General features: G+C 37.4%; 2 protein-coding genes across 2 annotated transcripts; one reads left to right on the top strand and one right to left on the bottom strand.

Annotated features, from left to right (window-relative positions):
- Positions 1-2,917: 2,917 nt before the first annotated feature.
- Positions 2,918-3,669, top strand: LOC128572801 (proteasome subunit alpha type-2-like). Its single transcript, XM_053572900.1, has one exon. The coding sequence runs from the start codon at positions 2,918-2,920 to the stop codon at positions 3,590-3,592; it is 675 nt and encodes a 224-aa protein (XP_053428875.1). The 3' UTR covers positions 3,593-3,669.
- An 18,173-nt stretch (positions 3,670-21,842) lies between these two features.
- Positions 21,843-22,581, bottom strand: LOC128572498 (zinc finger protein 722-like). The gene is made up of 2 exons (XM_053572540.1): positions 22,440-22,581; positions 21,843-21,946 (listed from the first exon to the last, which is right to left on the bottom strand). Exons 1-2 carry the CDS (start codon positions 22,579-22,581, stop codon positions 21,843-21,845), a joined length of 246 nt encoding a protein of 81 aa, XP_053428515.1.
- Positions 22,582-22,946: the final 365 nt, after the last annotated feature.

Genomic DNA, 22,946 nt, shown 5'->3' with positions numbered 1-22,946 from the left:
ATGGCATTCTGTAGGAGTGGACTGGGGATTGAACTGAACTCTGAGAGGGCCTGTCCATTCATGCTTGAGGACTGATATGAAACAAGCAGGAATATAGGTCCCACAGGACGTGCAGGTACACAGAAGCTGGCCTTTTGTTGAAGGGTTGGAGAGAGTATATTCTGCCTCTTAGGGACAAAGCCAGAGGCCTGAACCCAGGCTATCATTTTAGAGCCACTGGCTGGACAGATCTGGTCCTGGAGCCTGTTCAGGGGGAGGCCTGGCAGCCTGGTCCCCATTGCCTAGGGAGACTGACAGGGCAGGAGTGGATAATGCTAAAACCTTGAGCTGGCTGTCACCCAAGGGAGCCAAGCTTGGAGCAGCCTCACAGAATCCCATTATGTTAATGCTTCTGACTCCAGCAGTTGGAGCTACCCCAGGGATGACTTCCTTGGACACATGGGCAGAGGTGAGTAGGTTATGCCTACAACACTGCCCCATCTGTGGCTGCAGGGAACTGTTTGGATAGCAGAGTCTTCCTCACCTCCCCACCTCATAGTCTGGCATAAGCTTCAGGAATTTGCCTCTAAAACCCCCATGGGGATTCACCTCTCATACACTTAGCTACCAAGCCCAGAATAACATCAACGAATCAGGAAAACGAGACTGGATCTGTTTGGCAACTAGCTGATAACATCCCACCCCTACCACATGCAGAATACAGAGTACTGGGGTTTCTTTTCCCCACTTAACCAAGAAGTGCCACCTATTGTCATTAGGAAGAAAAGGTTTTTTCTTTTTATTATGCTTTTCTTAATCCTGGAGCATTACTTATGAACCACGCAGTACATGTATTTTTAAATTTTTTCCTTTCTTTAAAATTTTATTGATTTTTTCATTTTTGTAACTTTATACTTTTTCTATTTTCTTTTCCCTTTCCTTTTCCTTTTTTTTTTTGATTTTTCTACTTTTCTCATCTTTCTCTCATAAATCTCTTAAGTAACAATCAAGATAATCTCTCTCTTTGAGTGTGTTTTGTGTTTCGTTTTTTGGAAGACCATTTCTCTAAGGCCTCCATGGCAGTGTTGCAGCAATGGTCTGCTCATGGTGGCCTTCAACACCTGGATTTGGAAATCCCTGGTCCTGCTTTCACCTCCTGAGGAGCGGCAAATGCTGTTCCTCACTAGGTTCATGTTTCTGTTTGTTTTTTCTATATTTGATGGAAGTAGGGTCTCACTCTGGATCAGGCTGGTCAGAATCATCTAACTTTGGGTAATACATCTGCCCTAGAGGCCCCAGATCACTGATATTGCTGGTATGCTTCACTATGCATGGCCTGTTACAATTACCATCATTAGCTTTCTTCTTTTTATCTCTCATTTTCTCATTCTTTTACTCTCCTTCCTTTTCATTTTTTAATCCTGGTACCAAAAGGAAACTTTAATCTCAAAGCACAGAAACAAAGAGGCTTAAGGAGAACTAAGAAGTGCGAAAAGTTAAGTAGTGGAAGGAAATAAGAAGTAACAACGCATGCAGAGGAACCAACAAATAAAAATTATATCAACTTGAAAAACTAGAATAGACCAATTCTGCAAGGGATTACCAAGCTGCTATTAAGAATGAAAAGACAAAAAGAATTTAGATTATAGATGTCCAAAGTGATGAAGAGAATTAAAGGGCAAGTGGAAAGTCACCAAACGGAAATAAAAAAAACTGACCCAAGAAACAATCAAAAGACATGATGAAATTAGAAAAGAGTTCCAAGTATTTAAGGAGTCATTCAAGGAGTTTAAAAATGCAATAGAAAATTTTAATAACAGCACAAACCTAGAAGAAGAAAGAATCTTAGAACTTAAGATTAGACTTAACTTAGACAAGGCTCTTGAGCTAACTCAGTTATTTAATGAGGCAGAAAAGAGGAGAGTAAAGGTTAGGTGTGGTGACACACGCCTGTAATCCTATCACTCTTTGAGGCCAAGGAGGGTGTATTGCTTGAGCTCACAGGTTTGAGACCAGCCTGAGCCAGAGTGAGATCTCATCTCTAAAAATAGGCATTGTGGTGGGCGCCTGTAGTCCCAGCTACTTGGGAGGCTGAGGCAGGAGGATTGCTTTAGCCCGAGAGTTTGAGGTTCCTATTAGCTATGACACCACAGCACTCTACCTCAGGTGACAAAGTGACATTCTATCTCAAAAAACAAAACAAACCAACAAACAAATACAAGAGAGTAAAAGAATAGCAATCTTAGAGAATTATGGGATTTTATTAAGTATATAAACATACAAATTATAGGATACTCAAAAGAAAGGAAGAGTGACCCAAAGACACAGAAGACCTATTGGAAGATATTATAAATGAAAAATGTTTAAGTATTACCAAAGATTCAGAGATACTCCGTTGATAAATATCAAATCCCAGTTTATCTCAATTCAAACAGAGCATCTCCTAGACACATTGTAAAAAACTTGGCCAAAATGAAATAGAAAATTTTGAAGGCCACCACGAATAAGCACCAGGTGACCTGCAAGGGCAATTCCATCAGAGTGACAGCAGATTTCTCAGCTGAAAAATAACAAGCTAGAATAAATAGGACTCTCATTTTCAATATACTCAAACACAACAACTTCCTGCCTAGGATTCTGTATCCTACAAAACGAAGTTTCATATTCAATGGATATATCAAATGTTTTCCTTGCAAGCAATCATTTAAGAAATTTGCCACTATAAGACCACCTCTCCAGGAAGTATTCCAGAGTAATATTACACATCGAACATAACAATGTACCACAAGCAAAGAAATTAAAGGTCAGAAATTAAAGGTCAAAGTCTAGCTTCCTCAATGGTAAAAGTGATAAATGTAGGTGGCAACCTTTACAAAAGAAGACAAACACAAATCCATCATAGTTATTAATTTCTCAATAAATGTGAATGGGGGTAAAGATGGCGGAGCATGGGTACAGCTTTTCGCTAACAACATTCAGCCCATCTGGTAAACTTGTTCAGATTAAATATGCATTGGCTGCTGTAGCTGGGTTATTAGCCACTGAGAAGAAACAGAAATCCATTCTGTATCATGAACGAAGTGTACACAAAGTGGAACCAATTACCAAGCACATAGGTTTGGTGTACAGCGGCATGGGCCCAGATTACAGAGTGTTTGTGCATAGAGCTCGAAAACTAGCTCAGCAGTACTATCTTGTTTACCAAGAACCCATTCCCACCGCTCAGCTGGTACAGAGAGTAGCTTCTATGATGCAGGAATATACCCAATCAGGTGGTGTCCGTCCATTTGGAGTTTCTTTACTTATTTGTGGTTGGAATGAGGGACGACCATATTTATTTCACTCAGACCCATCTGGAGCATACTTTGCCTGGAAAGCCACAGCAATGGGAAAGAACTACGCAAATGGGAAAACTTTCCTTGAGAAAAGATATAATGAAGATCTGGAACTTGAAGATGCTATTCATAAAGCTATCTTAACCATCTTAACCCTAAATGAAAGCTTTGAAGGGCAAATGACAGAAGATAACATAGAAGTTGGAATCTGCAACGAAGCTGGATTTAGGAGGCTTACTCCAACTGAAGTTAAGGATTACTTGGCTGCCATAGCATAATAATGAAATGACGGAGCAATCTGGAATTTCAGATAATCTATCTACTTAAATATGTTTTGTTTTGCAGATTTTTTGCATACTTATTTCTACATGGTTTAAACCATCTGATGTTTTTTAAAATGACAGTTATAAATCATAATAAACCATTAATCCAAAAAATAAAAAAATTAAAAAATAAATGTGAATGGCTTGAATTCCCCACTGATGAGACAGAGACCAGCTGACTGGATCAAAAGCACAAGCCAATTATATGCTGTCCTCTGGTAACATATCTAACAGCTAAGGACAAAACAAGACTCAGGGTGAGGGATTATAAATCAATATTTCAGGAAGATGGAAATCAAAAGAAAGCAGGGGTCACAATTTCAAGATACATTGGGCTTCAAACCACAAAAGATAAAGAATGATAAAAATGAAGTACACTATATACTGGTCAAGGGAACAATACCAGAAGACATGTCAATCCTAAGTATTTATGCACCCAAATTAATTAAATGTTTCCAGATTTACAAAATGAACTCTAACAAGTCTAAACAATATAATATCCTATAACAGCATAATTTCTGGGGACTTCACACCCTATTGACAGAACTGGACAGACCCTCCAAACACAAACTGAGCAAAGAAACAATCGACTTTAACATGACCCTACAAAACATACCACCCCAATATTACCAAATACACATTCTTCTCATTAGCTCATGAATAATTTTCCAAAACTGACCATATCCTAGGACACAAATCCAACCTCGCCTAATTTAAAAGAATAGAAATTATACCTTGTATCTTACAGACTACTATGGAATCAAGGTCAAACTCATTTCCAACAAAAACTTTCATTCCCAAAATCATAAAAACTAAATGATCTTATGTGAAACACAACTATTTCAAGGAGAAGATAAAGAAGAAAATCATTAGATCTAACAAAATGATGATGAAAACATCTGGGATACTGAGAAAGCAGTTATAAGAGGGAAATTTATTGCATTATATGCCCACAGCCAATAATTATAAAAGGCACAAATCAACAATCTAATGCATCATTTCTAGGAACTGGAAAAGAAAGAGCCATCCAATCCCAAACCTAGCAGAAGGAAAGAACCAAAATCAGAGCAGAAGAAAATGAAATTGAGAACAAAAGAACCATTCAGGAGATTAAGAAAACTAAAAGTTGGTTCCTTAAAATAAATAAAATAAAAAATAAAATTGATAAAACTTTGGCTAGTCTAACTAGAAACAGAAAAATAAGATCTCTAATAACCTCACTGAGAAATGAAAGAGGGAAAATAACAATAGATGTCACAGAAATACAAGAGATTATCTCTGATTGCTACAAAAATTGCTATGCCCAGAAATTTAACATTGTGGAGGAAATGGACTAATACCTGGAATCATACTACCTACCTAGACTTAACCAGGAAGAATTAGAACTCTTGAACAGACCGATGTCAAGCACAGTAATTGCAAAAATAAAATAGCTTCTAACAACAATAACAAAAAGTCCTGGACCAGATGATTTTACACCAGAATTTAAACAAACATTCAACGAAGAGCTCATACCTATGCTGCAGAATCCATTCAAAAACATCGAGAAGGAAAGAACACTCCCAATTCATCCTCTGGAGCAAATATCTTCCTGATACCAAAACCATAAAAAGGACCCATTAAGAAAAACACACACACACACGCCCCAATTTCACTAATGAATACAATCCAACAATATTCAAAATTCTAGCAAATAGAATACAGGTGTGGGACGGCGCCAGCGCCCGGGCGCGCTGCGGCTGATGACAACAGTCCCCGCGTCCTTCTCACCTCCCGGGCTGCCGTGGCGACAGCCCCTGCGGCTTCCCCGCGCCTCGCCGCCTCCGCCTCCAGCAGCCCCGCGCCACCGCCGCCACCGCCTCTCCCCGCGCGTCGCGGCCGAGTCTCCGCCTTCCTCAGCCGCCGCCGGCCAGACTGCCGGGACCCAGGGCGCGAGCGGTGCCTCGCCGGCCCGACTGCCGGGACCCGGGGCGGCGAGTGGTGCCTCGCCGGCCCGGCCTGCACTGACCGCGCGCGACGACCGTTCCCGGCACAGCGGCCATCCGCGCTGCGCGCTGCCCCGGGGCGGATAGTTTGGCCCGGCCGCCCGCGCTCCTGGCGGAGCCCCCGGCGTCCAGCCTGCCCTAGCGCACACGCGCCCGGCCCGCAGCCCGCCTCACCGGCTCCCCAGCCACGCCCCGCAGACCGCGCGAGGACAACCGCCGCCTGCCTGGTCTTGGGACTCTCGCTGAGGAGAGAAAGCCTTGCTCCCTGTGAAGACCCAATTTGTATGCCATCCTGGCTGAATTTGAGCTGGAAGTGGACGTCACTATGTCTTAAATTGAAAGCCGCTAGAGAGCACAGATCTCCTTGTACTACCGGCGGAGCTGCCTGTGAAGTCAGGCACGGAGCCTCTGTGATGGTGAGGACCTCGAGTGGACTGTAGGTTGTTTTCAGTTGGTCTTAACAGAGAAAGGACCGGATGGTGTCATTTTAACTCACACAGGGAAGAAGAATTCACTATGTTAAATTGATACTCGGCTAAGCAAGGAAACTTTACCCATGTGTCAGTTTTCCTTTACGTACAAACAGAAATAGCATTGTTCATTGTGTGACTATGCTCTGTGTAATTTAAAATTTAAAAATGGACGAAATCAGCTTCCTTTCTTAATTTGAAACAAAATGCCGTACAAAGACTAGCTGCCGCTCTTTGCAAGGTCTACGGACTATTTCCTATTTCCTATTTTGTATGTCTGGAAAAGTTATCAAACCAGTTTCAGATTTAAGAATTATGAATTTTTGTCAGGAATAAAAAATGTTGGGACTGAGAGTTCGTTAAATTCTGAAATTCCATGTCTAATTTTATAAACGTTGACAAATTCTACCGAGACATTTTTATTTTTAAAAAGGTAAGCTGGATGCAGTCCGTGCTGTTTGGAACCTGAGGAGGGAGGATTCCTGGAGGCCAGGAGTTCAAGACTGTTGCTTTGTGAATTAGTAACATTATTTGCCAAATGAAGATACTGAAGCCTCAAGACAAAACTTGAAAAAGAGATAGCAGACATCACCAGTGCTCTGGGAAAGCAGATGTCGAAAAACAGAAAACAGTGAATATACACTATAACCCACACACTCAAGCCTGTAGTCCCAGCGCTGTGGGAGGCCAAGGCGGGTGAATTGCCTGCTCTGGTCTGTAGTCCCAGCGCTGTGGGAGGCCAAGGCGGGTGAATTGCCTGAGCTCAGAGTTTCCAGACCAGTATGAGCAGCAGTGAGCCAGAGTGAAGACCCTGTCTCTACTAACAACATCAAAAACAGCCAGACCTTGTAGAAGGCGTCTGTAATCCCAGCTACTGGGGAGGCAATGGGAAAAAAGCATAGCCAGAGGAAGAAGAAAATGAACAACAACAACAAAAAGAGTATGAAGAAGAATGAACAAGCAAGCTAAAATTAAAAAAAAAAAGAAGGAACGTAATCCTTCTGATTTAGACTGTGCACTTCAAACATTGTAATTTCTATTTTTTAATTAAGTTTTATGGAAATGGCAGCCATTTTCCGTTTAACTCAGCATAAAGGTTAGAGTTTGTGACTACAAACTTTAGAATCTACAATGGATGTTTGCCAAAATGTCCAGTGGATACAAATATCAAATCATACCTCTGTACTATAATTAAGCATTGTTTCAAAGAGAATCAATTCTTAGACACTCAATAAATAATTTTTGTTTTATAAATAAAACAGATAAAGTGAAAACTTAAAAAAAGAACACAGGTGTGTGTATATATGTATATACACATATATATGTGTGTGTATCTATATATATATACACAAAGATATATATAAAATGATCAGGTGGTCTTTATCCCATGTACACAAGTTTAGTTCAACATATGTAAAACTATAAGTATAATTTGTCACATAAATAGCATCAAAAACAAAGACCATATGATCCCCTCAATAGATGGAGAAAAAGCATATGACAAAAATTAGCTCTCTTCTAAAAAGAACACTTAAGAAAATAGGCATAGATAGAAATTTCTTAAACTGACAGAAGTCATCTATGACAAACCCACAGTTAACATTTTACTGAATAGAGTAAAACTGAAAGCATTTTCACTTAGAATTGGAACCAGACAAGGATGTCCACTATTGCCACTAGTATTTAACATAGCCCAGGAAATCCTAGCTAATGCAATCAGGGAAGAGAATTGTATCAAGTGTATCGAAATGGGGACAGAGGAGGTTAAACTTTTGTTCTTTGTTGGTGATATAATCTTATCTTTAGAAAACTTTAGGGACTCAACTACAAGTGTACTCAACTACACTTTCTAGAAGTGATCAAGAAATACAGTAATCTCTCAAGATGTAAAAGCAACGTCCAAAAATCAGTAGCTTTCATATACACAACAACAGTCAAGCTGTGAATCAAATGTAAGACATGATACTTTTCAAAGTACCTTCAAAGAATATGAAATATACCTAAAAGATGTGACATCTCTACAGAGAGAACAAGAAAATACTAAGAAAAGAAATACCAGAAGAGATGAATAAATGGGAGAACTTACCATTCTTATGGCTGGGAAGAATTAATCTTGTTAATGTCTATATTACCCAAAGCGATCGACTTATTTAATGCAATCCCCATGAAAACCCCAGTAACATAGTTTGAAGAACTTGAAAATATAATTCTTCATTTCATATGCAATCAGAAGAAACCCTGAATGGTGAACACAATTTTAAGAAATAAAAACAAATGTTCAATAGCCAGGCGTTGTGGCAGGTGCCTGTAGTCCCAGCTACTCGGGAGGCTGAGGCAAGAGAATCACTTAAGCCCAGGAGTTGGAGGTTGCTGTGAGCAGTGTGAGGCCACGGCACTCTACCGAGGGCCATAAAGTGAGACCCTGTCTCTACAAAAAAAAAAAAAAAAAATGTGCAGGTATCATTTTACCAGTCTTCATGTTATACTACAAGTCTGTGATAATCAAAACAACATAGCATTGACACAAAAGTGGAGACATACATGCATGGAACAGAATAGAACACCTAAAGATGAAACCAGCCTCATAACATCATCTATGCTAGTAGTTCTCAAGCATCCTAATGCCCTCATTGTTACAAATTGAGCAAAGGGGTTACGACCCACAGGTTGAGAACAAAACAAACAAAACAAAAGCATACACTGGGGAAAATAATCTCTACTTCTAATAAATGGTGTTAGAAAAACAGGTTAGGCACATGTAAAGACTGAAACAAAACATTCATCTTTCACCGATTATAAAATTTGACACATGATAGATAACAAATTTAAATGTAAGATATAAAATGATAGAAACTCTACAAGAAAATATAGGAATACTCTGAATAATATCAGCCCATGGAAATATTTTAAGAAAATGACCTCATTAGTAATTGTAATAACAACAAAATAAATAAATGGGACCTGATGAGCCAAAAATCTTCTGCACAGTTAAGGATACATTAAAGCAAATTGACAACTATGGAAAAAAGTATAGAGAATGCTCCAAGAATTAAAAGTAGACTGTCCATTTAATCCTGCATTCCCATTTCTGCATATCTACCCCCAAAGGAAAACAAATTATTTTACCATAAAAATATTTGCATTAGAATGATCATTGAATCTCAACTCACAATCGCCAAGATGTGGAATTAACCCAAGTGCCCATCAAATCATGAATGGATTAATAAAATGTGACATTTAGGGTGGCACCTGTGGCTCAAAGAGGTAGGGCGCCGGCCCCATATGCTAGAGGTGGAGGGTTCAAACCCAGCACCATACAAAACTGCCAAAAAAAAAAAAAGAAAAGAATTATAAAATGTGACATATGTATACTATGAATTACTATTCAACCATAAAGAAATATGGAGAATTTACATATTTTGTATTTATCTGAATAGATTTGGAGGATATCCTCCTAAGTAAATTATCACAAGAACGGAAAAACAAGCATCTAATGTACTTAATACTAATTTGAAATTAGTAGATGAACAACTACATGCAAACATAAGAGAAAAACACAAATTCAAGAGAGGAAGAGGAGAAAAGAGGATGGTGGAAAAGAATAGGAAGAAGGCTGGCTAAGTTCTCACCTAATGGGCACAATCTAGGGGTTATATGGAATACCTCCCAGGTAAAGGGCTCAACTACAATTCGAACTTTACCTAACAAATGCAAACAATGTAATTTAATAGTGTGTATGCTTATATTAACCTAATTTTTTAAAAAAAGAACAAAGAGGCATTACTCTTCCTGATATAAATCAACTATGAAAATGCAAACAGCCTCAGTGCCTGTGGCTCAAGCGGCTAAGGCACCAGCCATATACACCTGAGCTGGCGGGTTAGAATCCAGCCTGGGTCCGCAATACTACAATGATGACTGCAACCAAAAAATAGCGGAGCGTTGTGGTGGGCACCTGTGTCCCAGCTACTTGGGAGGTGGAAGCAGAAACTTGAGCCAGGATTTGAAGGTTGCTGTGAGCTATGATGCCTTTGCACTCTACCCAGGGTGACAGCTTGAGCCTCTGTCTCAAAAAAAAAAAAAAAAAAAGCAAAGAAATGCATTCCTCTACAACAGAAAAAAAGATTTAAACAAGATAATGAAACAGAAGAGAGCTCAGAAATGAACCCTTATGTATATATTACATCCCCCAAAATACCCATGAACACAAATGGAAAAAGTAGAAATGATAATGAAAAATCATTTCAATAAATGTTTATGAATGCTAAATATCTATGCGAGAGAAAAATGAAATTAGATCCGCTTTTGCACTACATACGGAATATATCTTAAATGTACTAAATACTAAAACATAGGAAATGCAAGTGTCAAAGTCTTAGAAGAAAATGTAAGGGAAAGATCATGATGTTGGCCCTGGGACTTTTTTTTTTGGAAGTGACAACAAATGCATAAGCAAAAATATAAGGAAGAGGGTGGTGCCTATGGCTCAAGGAGTAGGGCGCCAGGATATGGTGGGTTCAAACCCAGCCCCGGCCAAAAACCACACACACACACACACACACACACACACACACACACAAAAAAAAAAAAAAATATATATATATATATATGAAAAAGAGAAAACTGAGATTACATCAAACTTTGAAATTTCTGCATATCACCAAGAACACTGACTGGAGTAAAAATTCTTCCTAAAAATGGGTAAAAACAGATATAATTTACATATTTAATAAGAGTTAACATTCAGATAAAATAAACAATGACCAAAATTTTGGAACAGAAAGTTAATAACTTGATTAAAAAAATGGACAATGAATTGATCTGGCATTTCTGCCAAGAAGACATACAAATGCAAGAAGCATATGAAAAGATCTTCAAAAATTACTAATCTTTAGAGAAAGTCAAACCAAATCGATATGAAATATCATTTCACACCCTTGGAATGACAATTATGAAATTCTAAAGTCCTGTAATAATGTAGAGAAACTGAAACCCCTGCATACTTTTAGGGAAAAAGAAAAGGTACATACTATAAAAAAAAAAGTATGGATGATTCTAGAAATTAAAAATGGAATTGGTATATCACCCAACAATTTCACTTCTGAATATATATCCAAAGCATGCAACGCAAGACCTGGAAAAGATATTTGTACACTTACGTTCATTGCAGCATTATTCAAAAAAGTTAAAAAGTAGTAGAAGCAAACCAGACGTCCTGAAACTTGTAAAAAACATTATTGTAGCATATTACTCATTATTGAAAATGGAAATCCTGTCCCCTGCTATCTTAAAAATAAACCTTGAAACATATTATGTTAATTGACACGAGGTAGTAAGAAAGCAAAGGAGAGTATATGATTCCAAATATATGAGATATCTTAAATAGTCAAATTCATAGAAACAGAAAGTAGAATGGTGTTTGTCAAGGACTTGAGAGAGGGTAAAATTAGCAGTTATTTATTTAAAAGATATTGAGTTTGATTTTTGCAAGATGTAAAAATTCTAGAAGTATTTTCTACAGAAAGTGAATATACTTGACAGTGGTAAACTGTACAATTAAAACATTTACAATGTCAAATTTTATACTATAAGTTCCTACCATAAAGATTTGTTAAATGAGAACTAAAAGGGAAACAGAGTTATGAAACTTTCTAAAAATTACCTTTAACCTACAAGTGTTACTCTTACACAAACATAATACAGATGAATCAATAAGAACAAGATGAATATATTAAGACTCCATAACAGAAATGCTGACTTATTTCTATGATTTACTCACCTGGAAAGACTAAAACAAAAATTTGAAAAAGCCAAAAAAATAAATAAATTTTTGAGATAAACCATGATCCAACTCTGCTGGGGTCCTGACCCAGGAGCAGGGTCTGTTAAGACCTGTGGATCTGGAGGCAACTGACTGAAGATATATAAAGATAGAAACAATGAGAAAGAAAGAGACAAGACAGACAGAACAGAATTTTCTTTTCTTTTTTTTTTTTTTTTTTGAGTGTCACTATGTCACTCTCAGGGCCATGGCATCACAGCTCACATCAACCTCAAACTCTTGGGCTTAAGAGATTCTCTTGTCTCAGCCTCCCAAGTAGCTGAGTACAGGCACTCACCACAATGCCCGGCTATTTTTTGGTTGTAGTTGTCATTGTTGTTTGCCAGGCTCGGGCTGGATTTGAACCCGCAAGCTCTGGTGTATGTTGCTGAAACCCTAGCTGCTCAGCTACAGGCACCAACGCTGGAATTGAATTTTCAAAGGTGGGAACCCATGGGACCACCGTCTACATGTGGGGTTCTGGCAGGTGGCCCCGAGTGTCAGTTCCACTCAATTTTTATTGAAGGCTATTTGCTCATTAGCCCAAAGGACAAGCTGAGAAGGGATCAAAGTTACCAGCAGTTTCTCTAAGTGAGCATATTTTTTCTGTAATCCTTAACTTTAAGGATTTGAGCAGCCTTGAGAAATCCAAAACCTGAGCCTTGTGTGTGGGCAGCCTTCTGTCAGAGGTCACACACATAGATTCTCCCACTAGTTCACTGTGGAGTTAGACATCACTGGTGTCAATCTCCTCTGAATAATCAGTTGAAGAGGGATTTTCCTCTCATCAACACCACAGAGGGTCTTCCTCTTAATAAAAATTATAAGCCCTCCTGGGCGGCGACTGTGGCTCAGTCAGTAGGGCGCCGGCCCCATATACCGAGGGTGGCGGGTTCAAACCCGGCCCCGGCCAAACTGCAACCAAAAAAATAGCTGGGCATTATGGCGGGCACCTGTAGTCCCAGCTACTCGGGAGGCTGAGGCAAGAGAATCGCTTAAGCCCAGGAGTTGGAAGTTGCTGTGAGCTGTGTGAGGCCACGGCACTCTATCAAGGGCCATAAAAAGTGAGACTCTTGTCTCTACAAAAAAAAAAAATATATATATATATATATATATGCCCTCTTACTCATATTTTAGGGCTCGAGCTATTCTCTTGATCTCTGCCCCAGCCAAATACAAATCTCCACAAGTTTTATACAAAACGCATTATAATCATGAATCAAAGACTAATTAGAAAATTTTAGTATGTATTTTATACCACTAAATATTATGTTATTAACACAAAGATGCTATTAGTACCCAAAACAAAAAGGCCATACTCCAGCATTTAGAGGAATAAAATTCCATTTGAAAATAAAGATAAAAATATAATTTTTCTACTAGACAGTGAGAGTAACTGATATATGAAATAAATATGTAGAAGCACTGGGTAAGAGAAATGAACACAACCTTCTCCCAAAAAGACAAGAGGAATGGCCAAGAAACATGAAAAAATGCTCATTGTTCCAAATCAAAACGGTTGAGATATCACCTAACCCAGTGAGAACAGCCCACATCACAAAATTCTAATGCTTCAGAAATTGGCAATAGTGCAGAGAGGAAAAAAGTTTTATACTGTTGGTGGAATTTCAAACTAATACAGCATTTTTGGAAAGAAGTATAGAGAATGCTCAAAGAGCTAAAAGTAAACCTTCCATTTGGTCCCACAATCCCATAACTAGTTATTTACCAAGAAGGAAAGAAAAAAGAAAAAAAAACATTTTACCACAAGGGCATTTGAATGGTTTCTAGCAGCTCAGTACACAATCACAAAGATGTGTGGAAACAGCCCAAGCACCCATCAACCCATGAATGCGTTCATAAACTGTGGTATTTGTACACCATGAAATACTATTCAGCCATAAAAAGTCGGAGACTTTACATCTTTTATATTTACCTGAATGGAGCTGAACAATATTCTCCTTAGTAAAGTATCTCAAGAATGAAAAAAGAACATCTCATGTATTCCATAACAATTGGAAACTAGCAGATGAACAAAGTACAGGTTTACACAATACGAAAACCACAATTTAATTCAAGAAGAGGGAAGGGGGAAGGTTAAGGGGCAGAGTAAGCCCCCACCTAATAGATACAATGTAGAAGTATACCTCCTGGCTGAAGAAATCAAATACAATTTTGACTTTTCCTAAATGCAAAAAGGTAGTGCAATTATATGTACTCTTCTATTGAACTGACATAAAAAAGATAGGCTCGGCGCCTGTATGTAGCTCAAGCTGCTAAGGCGCCAGCCACATGCACCAGAGCTCACGGGTTCGAATCTAGCCCGGGCTTACAAACAACAATGACACCTACAACCAAACTATAGCCGGACATTGTGGTGGGTGCCTGTAGTCCCAGCTGCTCAGGAGGCTGAGGCAAGAGAATCGCTTAACCCCAGGAGTTGGAGGTTGTGGTGAGCTATGATGCCATGGCACTCTACCCAGGGCCACAGCTTGAGGCTCTGTCGCAAAAAAAAAAAAAGGAAAGAAAGAAAAAAGATAAGATGAAATAAATATTTGGAAATAAATTATATTATCAATTAAATATAAATGAAGGAAAGTAGATAAAAATTCTACTGATTCTTCTCTTCCCTGAGGTAAATGTAAATATTTACATTAAATAAAATTTATATTTTATTAAATAAGAGGTTTCTATTATCTAATTCACCTCATAAAATGTGAAAATTATAGTATATTATTCTTAACCTTTGAAAACAATTATAGAAAATTTTGAAAAGAAACAAATCAGAAATTGAAAACAGTGAAAGGAAATTTGCCAAGTTAGTGTATTGGGAGGATTCACTCATATTTCCACACAACAAAAATAATTTGGCATCCATCCATAAAACAAGTACATTTGTGCAAATTTTGGGTGTTAAATATAAGATTTTTAAACCGTAGTGGAACTCCTGACCTAGGAGGGCCACGTTGAGAAAGCAGGGTCTCATACAGGTGGCAAAGTTAAGGACTCATTGTCCTGATTACAGATTGAAAAAATGTCTCATCTAATTTGGTTCTACTGACTCTCCAACTCTTTTCAGCCAAAATCTAGGAGTGGTCTTGCTCATTCAGAGATGTGGGGGGAGACACACCTATCTGCACTCATGGAGACAGATTGAACATTTATGATGGTAAATTTATATTATATGTTTTCGCCATAAATAATATTTAAATCATTAGAAGAGGCACGGCACCTGTAGCATAGTGGTTAAGGCACCGGCCACATACACTGAAGGTGGCAGATTCAAACCCGGCCTGGGCAAGCTAAACAACTGTAACCAAAAAAAGCCAGGTGTTATAGTGGGTGCCTGTAGTCCCAGCTACTTGGGAGGCTAAGGCAAGAGAATCGCTTAAGCCGAAGAGCTGGAGGTTGCTGTGAGCTGTTATGCCACAGCACTCCACTGAGGGTGAAATAATAAGACTCCATCTCAAAAAAAAAAAAAAAATCACTAGAAGAGATACAGAGGTATAAATCTTTCTAAAAATTACCTGCAAATGACAAGTATTATTTTCACACCATGATAACACTGATCCATGCCTAAACACAAGGTGAAATTAAGAATTGTTCTTGCTGTGTTCCTGAAACCACTCCTGTGATTTAGTTGCAGCTCTTTTAGTTACAGTCCACTTCCTGTGCATAGATCCACACAGTGACCTGAAGGGAAACTTCTCAGGCACTCAATTGGAACCAGGTCTATCCACATCTCTGGTATCAGATCCATTATGTGCAGACCCAACCTCAGAAGCCTACCCTAGTGCCTACCCTATAGATCAAAATTCTGAAGGCAGTCCACTTTTCCTAGAATCCAGACAAGATTTAAAACCACACAAGCCTTTCATGACAGGTCAAAGGCAGACTCCTCTGCAGAGCAAGGGGCATGCTTGTGACCTTACTACAACCATTATTCACTGAAACCCAAAGCAGATTCCTTTATACCAAATACCTAACGAGAAAATATCTTTCCATAAAAAGAAAACAAAAAACAATTTATAAAAACTGGAAGAAGTGTTTGAGCCTTTAAATGCACAGAGACCAATGAAGATTACAGTCTTTCTACTCTTAATTCTTCTATTCTAACCCATACTATAAGTCCTAAGCTGTACAATTAGGCAATAACATGATGAAAACATTCAAATTCAAAAGAAAAAAGTAAAATTTTCACTGTTTTCTAGGCAGAGCAAGAGTGAGACTCTGTATCTACCAAAAATATAAAAAATAAGTTGGACATTGTGGCTGGCATGTGTAGTACCAGCTATTCTGGAGGCTGAGGCAGGAGGATCCCTTGCACCCAGATGTTTGAGGTTACTGTGTGCTAGGTCAAGACTATGGCACTCTAGCCTGGGTAACATAGTGAGATTATTTCTGAAAAATAAAAAAAAAAAAATTTACCACCTGGAGATGACATAATCATATATACAAAAACCTTAAAGACAACACCAAAAAACTATTTGAAGTAACAACACCACTCAGTTAATTCTTAAACTACGAAATTTACATACAAATATCAGCTCTGTTTCTACACACTAAAAAACTAAACTGTCCTAAAAATAAGGGATAAGGGTGATGCCAATGGCTCACTGGGTAGGACATGAGACCCATACACCAAGGGTGGCAGGTACGAACTGCCCCAGCCAAACTGCAACAAAAAAATAGCCAGGTGTTATGGTGGGTGCCTATGGTCTCAGCTACTCGAAAGGCTGAGGCAAGAGACTCACCTAAGCCCAGGAGTCACAGGTTGCTACGAGCTGTGATGCCACAGTACTCTACTGAGGGTGAAAATAAATAAATTAATTAATAATAAGGAAGAAAACAATCTCAATAGCATCAAAATAACAAATTTTGAAGCAATAAATTTAATCAAGGAGGTAAGAGAACTTTATTCTGAAAACTAAAAGATATTAAGAAAAGGAATTGAAGAAGACATGAATAATTTAAAATATGTCTTGTGTTTAATTGAAAGTATTAATTGAAAGTATAAATATTGTTAAAGTTAAAGTTAAAGTATAAATATTGTTAAAGTTCCATATTGTCCCAAACAGTCTACAGAATCAATGCTCTCCCTATAAAAATGTCATGGTCATTTTTCACAATATTAAAAAAAATGTCTAGCAGAGATGCCATCTTTCAGTAATTCACCAAGATGACAAACACAAAGGGAAAGAGGAGAGGCACCCGATAAATGTTCTCTAGGCCTTTTAGAAAACATGGAGTTGTTCCTTTGGCCACATATATGCGAATCTACAAGAAAGGTAATATTGTACACATCAAGAGAATGGGTACTGTTCAAAAAGGCATGCCACACAAATATTACCATGGCAAAACTGGAAGAGTCTACAATGTTACGCAGCATGCTGTTGGCATTGTTGCAAACAAACAAGTTAAGGGCAAGATCCTTGTCAAGAGGATTAATGTGCATATTGAGCATATTAAGCACTCTAAGAGCCGAGATAGCTTCCTAAAATGTGTGAAGGAAAATGATCAGAAAAAGAAGGAAGTCAAAGAGAAAGGTACCTGGGTTCAACTGAAGCGCCAGCCTGTGCCACCCAGAGAAGCCCAGTTTGTGAGAACTAACAGAAAGGAACCTGAGCTCCTGGAACCCATTCCCTATGAATTCATGGCATAATAAGCATATAACATAGCACACAGGAGTACCAGTGGACCCATGTTTTTAAGTACAAGAACCTATTTATTCCCCCATGAGCTCATGGCATAATAGGTGTACAGCATAGCACACAGGATGGCCAATAGACACCATGTAACAGTGATACAAGGTGCTGAAACATATTTCCCGTGAATTCCAAAGTCAATCAACACTTTGTCACATTCAATGGCAAGGTGCCTTCCTCAGCTACTAGAACCTCTTCCCTATGAATTCACGGCATGGTAGATAAAAATAATAGCATAAAAATGTTTCTTGTTCATTCACTACAAGTGTGATTTTTTTTCCCCAAAGAGGTATTAAAGCAAATTTTAATGTGTCCTGATAAAAAAAAAAAGTCTAATATGTATATGGAACCTTTGAGGAGCCAAAGCAATCTTAAGGAAGAAGAAAGCATCTTTCTAATTTTAAACTATATTTCAAGGTACAGTAATAAGAACAACATGGTATGTACATAAACAACAGAGTACATACATAAACAGCACAAGAAACAATGGGACAGAATAGAGACCCCAGGAATAAACTGATGCACATAATGTCAGCTAATGTATAATGAAACCACCAAGAATACAAGATGAAGAAACTATGGTCTCTTCAATGGTTGATGCTGGGAAAACTGAATAGTCCCAAGGAAAAGAATGAGGTTAGACCATTTTTTTATGCCATTCCCCAAAATTACAGGTACATAAAGAGGTGTTCAACTTTAACAATCATCAGGCAAATGCAAATCAAAACCATGGTGAGATATCACCTCAGAACTACTAGGTTAACTATTATCAAAAAGGAAAGAGATAACAAGTGTCGACATGAAACCTTAAAATTTTTAAAAGTAAAGTAAAAACTTTCTTCATATAAGTCTTACAATGATTTTTTTTGATATGACATAATAAGAAGTGGAATGAAAGAAAAATATCAGCAAGTCGAACAGCAAACCAAAAACTTCTGCACAAAATAAGAAAATCTACTGGAGAAGAGAAAATATTTCAAATTATGTATCTGATAAGATGTCAATATCTAAAAATATATAGGGAATTCATAAAATTCAAAGGCAAAAATGTTGATCATCATCATACAACTGAAAAATAGGCAAGAAATAGAAAAGATTGTTTTAAAGGAAAACACAAGTAGACAACAGGTACATGAAGAAGTTCTTAACATTATCAATAATGAGGCAAAAGTAAATCAAAATCATGAGGAAATATCCCTTCATATCTACTATGATGGCTAATAACAAAAAGAAAAGAGATAATACGTATTGGCAGGAGCGTGAAGAAAAGCAAATATAAAATATAAAATATTGCTGTTCATAAATTGCTAAAGTCATCACACAGACCTGTTTAAAAAGTTAAAAATATATAACTAACATATTAGCCAAAAAATCTCAATTATGGATAGTTAATGAAATTAATATCTCAAAAAAAATATCTGTACCCCATGTTTATTCCAGCATTATGCACAATTACCAAGAAAATGAAAACTACTAAAATGGCTGTTTAGGATGAACAAATAAAAAACTATGAGTGCGCACTCACCATAGACTATTGTTCAGCCATAAAAATGATGAATTACCTTTGATATGAGTACAATTAATGACAATTAAGGACACAGTGGGTGTGGGGGAAGTGGAGAGCAGAGAGAGCAAGAAGGAGGGAGGGGTGGGGAAAGGAAGAGCAGAGAGGGGGAAGGAGGGAGGAGGGTGGGGCTTTGGTGTGTGCCACACCTTTTGGAGGCAAGACGCGATTGCAAGAGGGACTTTGCCTAACAAATGCAACCAGTGAAACCTGGTTTCTTGTACCCTCAATGAATCCCCAAAAATAAAAAGAAAGAAATGGAAAAAAAATGATGAATATCTTCCAATGTCAACAACAGAGATGGATCTGGTGCACATTATGCTAAATAACATGTGGCTATCACAGAAAGAGAAATACTGCTTTAGGTAGCATTAAAAAATTGAACTCATAGAAGCAAAGACTACAACAGCAGTTGCCAGGGCTAGGAGGCAGAAAAAGTGTGGTGATGATGACCAAGGATAGCAACTTTTACTTGTAAGATGAATAAATCTTGGAAAACTGATGTATACCACCATGTTTACAGTTAATAATATAGTAAGACAAAAAAATTAATATATTTTATAGGCTTAAAATTTGCTAAGACAGTAGACCGTAAGTGTTCTTACTATAGTTTATAGTAAAATGATGGATGCATTTACTACCTTCAGCGTATTATTTCACAATGTACATACATATCAAATTATTACATTATAAGTAATAAATGAAGTCATGTTATTTGTGAAAAAATTTTTGCTATACACATGCACACACATTTATATATACACACATACAAATGACACATTTCTGATACTTTACTGCACAGAGGAAAATTATGAAATAAAAGTTATCAAAATATTAGGTATCAATTGGGAGTATAAAATATGGTTGACAATTCTAAGCTTCTTAATGACATAGTATATTTAAGAATTATATGAGGACAGTAGATAAAATAAAGTATATTACAGTTGAGAAATTTGGGCATAGAAAAATTCTAAGATTATTTTAGATTAGATAATAATCTTAAGATAAAAACCTTAGACAATAATCTTTATTTAAGATTATTATTCTTAGAAAATTCTAAGATTATTTTACACTAAAGAATATTTAGCAGTAAAATAACGTTAGATGTTTTTGACACAGAGTTCCATTCTGTCACCCCAGGTAGAGTACCATGATATTACCATAGCTTGCAGGAACCTCAAATTCTTGGCTCAAGTGATTCAGCTGCCTCAACCTCCCAAGTATTTGAAACTATAGGCAAATTCAATTTTATTATATTTTTTAAAAAATTATGTGTTTTTATAAAATTAGTGAGTCTGAACTTCTGTAAAATCACCTCTGAATTCTTCTGAGAATTAAAAATCATACAGAAGAAAACAAAAAACCTGGATTTATGAAACAACTCTCGATATTTCTTCCATTCCCTTCACACGTCAGACATGAAGAAAAAAATAAAGATTTTAGAAATGGAGCTGGGCGTGGTGGCTCAGTCCATAATATCAGAAATTTGTAGGTCAAGGCAGGAGGATCAGTTGAAATGAGGATTTTGAAATCAGCCTCAGCAATGTAATGAGAACTCACCCCCAAAATGATAATAATAATGGCAATTACTATTATTATTAGCTGGGCCCTGCCAGGCATGCATATAGTTGTCATTATTAAGGAGGCTGAGGTGAGAGGATCACTTGAACACAGGAGTTTGAGATTGCATTGAGCTATGATTAATCAGCCTTTAGACCCCAGCTGGGGAAACAAAACAAGACCATGTCTCAAAAAAAAAGTAAATAAATAAATAAATAAAATATATCTATATATGGTTTAACACACAGCTCTCCAAAAATATGTGCAGATATTCCCATATTCTCCAAATCAATGAAAATGCCGTCAGATCATTTAGTCCCTTATAACTCAGGAAAATACGTTTGGTTCTCAAATAAGTTCTAAGGAAGATCACTGCAGGGGATAGTAGAGCTCTTAGAGAATTTAAGACTATGGGACAGAAGATACTCCTCTGTGAGAGAAAAAGACATACCAAGCGCTCTCTAAATAATTTCTAATAAATCATGTAAACATAAAGGAGTTAAAATGTCGGGTTTTTTTTACTGCTGCATAATATTCCATGGTATACATATACCACAATTTATTAATCCATTCATGGGTCAATGGGTACATGGATGAAGCTGGAAAATATTCGTCTTAGTAAAGTATCTCAAGAATGGGAAAAAAAGTATCCGATGTACTCAGTACTACTGTGAAACCAATTTATAATAACTCACACTTGCATATGAAAACTGAAACACAACTTTAGGCTATGATGAAGGAGGGAAGGGGAGGGCGAGGGATAAGGAGGGGATGGGAGGGATAGTAAGGGATAGTAGGGGGACCACAACTATGGAGCACATTGCAAATACAAGTTGGTTCTATCACGTGTAGAACACAAATGTCCTAATGCTATAACTGGGTAAATGAGATGAAAGCTATGCTGATTAGTATGATGTAAGCACTCCAATTTGTACAAATAATCAACACGCTGAAATGGGCATAAATGTATTTATGATCTATGTACAAAAGACTTAATAAAAAAATTTCTAATGAATCAGAGCTTCCCAAACCACTTTTTGAAGTCTGGCTTTCTTCTTGCCCTTTGCCCCTCTCAGCTGTGCTATCTGCCTCATTCCCTCTCACCTACCTGGGTGTTTAGCTGTTGCCTCTTCTCTCTTCACATTCCAGGGTTTTTGTCTTTGTTCCAGACATGTGACCAGGTCTGGCTTAGAGGCAGCAAGTCCTGTTTTATTAGAAAGAATTGGTATGAATTTTGCTGTGGATTATTCAACTACTAATCTAGTACTGTCCTGAGTAAAGAAGAGAGAAGATTATAGAAAGTTCTGCAAAATTGTTTCCCAAAATATTATTTACTCATAGGTCCTTTAGAATAATAACAAAATAGTTTAAATTGATAGCTCCTGAGCACCTCTTTCCACTACCAGTGAATCAATAATTAGTGATGGAAACTGGATTCTAAGGTGCAGACCATTTCTAGACGTTCTACAGTTACCACTAGAGTGAAAGATACAGAATCAGCTTCAGAAGGGGAAGGTTTATTTTGAGACAAGAATCTAATTTTTTTCTGTTTTATGTGAACAAACCTCCAAATTTCCTCAATAGCATGGATATAAAACATTTTCATGTGAAGCAGAAATTCTCAAGAAGCAATCTACAGAAAAAGAAAGTGATGCCCCTAGTGCGAAATATGAATTGTGTATGGAAGTTATCCTCACCCAGGGAGACCAGGTTTCTGTAGTTCTCTATCACCACATCCCTGTACAAATTCTGCTCAGCAGTGTCCCCACAGGCCCACTGCTCTGGAGAGAATTCTATAGACACATCTCTGAATGTCAATAGCTCCTGAAAAGGACACATATTTACTAACTGATCATAAAAAGAGTTCTTAATTTCAGAGGGTATATGAAAGTTATAAGAACTGTTTCTGACATCTGAGTGACTGGGATTATCCATAAGATTAAAAAAAAAAAGTAATGTTTATTCAAGAAAATAGTCTTATCACTTGAGCCCAAGAGTTTGAGGTTGCTGTGAGCTGTGACACCAGAGCACTCTTCTGAAAATGACCAAGAAAAAAAATTAATGTTTTACAAAGTAAAAAAAAGTCTTGAAAGTATTTTCTAATTCTGAGGAATAAGGATAGCACGAAATTCATTAAACTAGCGTATACATAATATCTTTCTGGATGATAACAAAATGAAGAGTATCCAGACATATAAATTTTG

This window comes from Nycticebus coucang, chromosome 20 (assembly GCF_027406575.1).
Source record: "Nycticebus coucang isolate mNycCou1 chromosome 20, mNycCou1.pri, whole genome shotgun sequence".
Taxonomy (NCBI): domain Eukaryota; kingdom Metazoa; phylum Chordata; class Mammalia; order Primates; family Lorisidae; genus Nycticebus; species Nycticebus coucang.
Note: the sequence above shows the minus strand (reverse complement) of the source record. Positions and strands in the feature narration are given on the sequence as shown.

Excerpts from the sequence above, each read along its gene's own strand:
- LOC128572801 (XM_053572900.1), top strand. The coding sequence starts at position 2,918 with ATGGCGGAGCATGGGTACAGCTTTTCGCTAACAACATTCAGCCCATCT.
- LOC128572498 (XM_053572540.1), bottom strand. The coding sequence starts at position 22,581 with ATGTGTCCTTTTCAGGAGCTATTGACATTCAGAGATGTGTCTATAGAA. Across the intron at positions 21,947-22,439 it reads CAGAAACCTGGTCTCCCTGG|GACTTGCTGCCTCTAAGCCA; the intron begins GTGAGGATAACT and ends CTAATAAAACAG.